Here is a 2,531-nt window from a genome sequence, read left to right on the forward strand (position 1 = left end):
AGGATGATGACTATCCTATAAAACAGTGGTACAGCTGGATGAGGAAGATGACTATCCTATAAAACAGTGGTACAGCTGGATGAGGAAGATGACTATCCTATAAAACAGTGGTACAGCTGGATGAGGATGATGACTATAAAACAACTACATCATTTTTCATAGTGCTCTTGGAAGATGTATTAAAAGATCTGATTTTTACTGTCATTAATGCTATGTTTGTCTTATTCATTCTCTTTATTATACAGTCTAGTGTTTATCGTACTAAATAATAATGTTTTTAATGTTTCTGTGGATTAATGCAATTTTCAATGTTTGTATTATTGATTAGTGTTATTTTTTTAATACTTATGTAGTTTAGTGTTATGTCCACTATAGCCACAGCTAATCAGGACTTTAACACAACCGATATAAATCTGTGTTCCTTATAACCACAGCTAATCAGAACTTTAACACGACCGATAGAAATCTGTGTTCCTTGTAACCACAGCTAATCAGAACTTTAACATGACCGATAGAAATCTGTGTTCCTTGTAACCACAGCTAATCAGGACTTTAACACGACCGATAGAAATCTGTGTTCCTTATAGCCACAGCTAATCAGGACTTTAACACGACCGATAGAAATCTGTGTTCCTTATAACCACAGCTAATCAGGACTTTAACACGACCGATAGAAATCTGTGTTCCTTATAGCCACAGCTAATCAGGACTTTAACACGACCGATAGAAATCTGTGTTCCTTATAACCACAGCTAATCAGAACTTTAACACGACCGATATAAATCTGTGTTCCTTATAACCACAGCTAATCAGAACTTTAACACGACCGATATAAATCTGTGTTCCTTATAACCACAGCTAATCAGAACTTTAACACAACCGATATAAATCTGTGTTCCTTATAACAACAACTAATCGATGGGTAAAATTTTGTCTTAATTTTAACTGTCTTGTTCTCTTTAGGTTCGATTTTCATATGGAACCCACACACAGATTAGTCTGGCTTTGGCAAATAGCTATGAACTTGTTGAACACTTAATTGAACAACCATGGCACACCATTCCTGCTGCAGACCTTGAAGTGGGGGTGAGTAACATTATAACTTTCCCTGGGCATCAAACATCTGTAAGTAAGAGGAGATGTTTAAGATAATTTTATTGCATGTTAAAGAAAGACCATTAGTTTGGTAATTGTTAATTGTATGTTTAAAACTTGTTAGTGGTTTTTACAGTGAATTTTGTTGGTTGAAGGAAGGTCTTTTGTTTCTTGTAGAAAAATCCAGATTTGAGCACAGCTGTGTTAGAAATCCGTTTGCGCCATGCTTTGTTACGAGATAATGTCCAAGTGGTAGTTTCCCCATCTAACCACACGAGTCAATTTAATCAAGTTTACAGGCATTGTGTTGAAGGACTGACCCCAATCCTTATTTATTGCTTTAAAGAAGACACCCTGACAGAAAAGGTACAGTTGATTTTATGGCGTCGATTTCTCTTCATTCCGTGTTGCAAAGTATTTTTGTAAAAAAATATGTTAAGTTGACATTGAATATGATTTACAATGAGAGAAATACTGGACAACAGGTGGATCACGTGGGGTTATGACAATTTTATGTATTTTCATAGTTTAAAGAATGTAAGTATTATCTGAAAATTTAAGTTTTTCAAATTACATCCACATTCAGTGGGTACTTCATATGTGTGAATGCACTATCTACCAAAAAACAAACATAATTTGTTTTGTTCCAATGATTTGGTTTATTGTATTCTATAATATATCAGAAAATGAATTTTGTTGTTTTGTAAACAAAACAGAGTGACAAGCTTTAAATCTCAAACTTTGTAGCCTGTGAAACAAAATCCGTTTCTATTTTCTAGGAGCTTGAAGATCTAATATCTCTAAAAAAGGTGGCCCCAAAACAGCCGGTATTTTTTGTTTGTTCTCGACCTATGCCAACCTGTGAGTTGACAGAATCAGAGCAGCATGCACGTAGTGAGTTGTTATCTAGTCATTCACACATTCTTCAACCACACATGCTCCAGGAGATTTATTCCAATAAACTGTATCGGCTCACCCAGAAACAACAGGAATCTCGACTCCCAAACAAAGGACGTTCAGTTTTTCAGCAACTCTGTGGACTAGGCTATCTGAGTTCCATGTCTGTTAGTACAAAACGAAATCTTCAGAGACAACATAGTAACTTTTATGAAGTTGAGAGTGAGCTAATTGAAAATTTTGATAACTTTCCAAGGTAATGTTCTTTCTTGACATTTAAAACATTTTTGTTAACAATTTCTTATCGAGTTATTAAAAATAACGAAATGAATATTGGTAGTGTAATATGCAAGAAGAAATTATCAAGGTATTTAAATTTATGTTTAGATTTAATTTTTGACAAAGTAATATAAAATCTCATAATCATTGTTGCTTAAACATTCTTATAGAATTCACTTACTTTTTAAGTTGTATGTTTGACCTTACTTACATGTAAAGAAAGAGAACCATTAATATATATATATATATATATATATATA

General features: G+C 33.5%; 1 protein-coding gene across 1 annotated transcript in view; it reads left to right on the forward strand.

The window, feature by feature from the left end:
• Nucleotides 1-2,531, forward strand: part of LOC106477356 (dual serine/threonine and tyrosine protein kinase-like) — a gene marked incomplete at its 5' end in the record, with an annotated part of 5,747 nt that overhangs the window by 1,532 nt on the left and 1,684 nt on the right. The window contains 3 exons of the mRNA XM_022380967.1: nucleotides 964-1,086; nucleotides 1,273-1,461; nucleotides 1,875-2,248. Coding sequence (XP_022236675.1) covers nucleotides 964-1,086; nucleotides 1,273-1,461; nucleotides 1,875-2,248 — 686 coding nt within the window. The remainder of the gene's footprint in view (nucleotides 1-963; nucleotides 1,087-1,272; nucleotides 1,462-1,874; nucleotides 2,249-2,531) is intronic.

The sequence above is a fragment of the Limulus polyphemus genome, unplaced genomic scaffold (assembly GCF_000517525.1).
Source record: "Limulus polyphemus unplaced genomic scaffold, Limulus_polyphemus-2.1.2 Scaffold14475, whole genome shotgun sequence".
Taxonomy (NCBI): domain Eukaryota; kingdom Metazoa; phylum Arthropoda; class Merostomata; order Xiphosura; family Limulidae; genus Limulus; species Limulus polyphemus.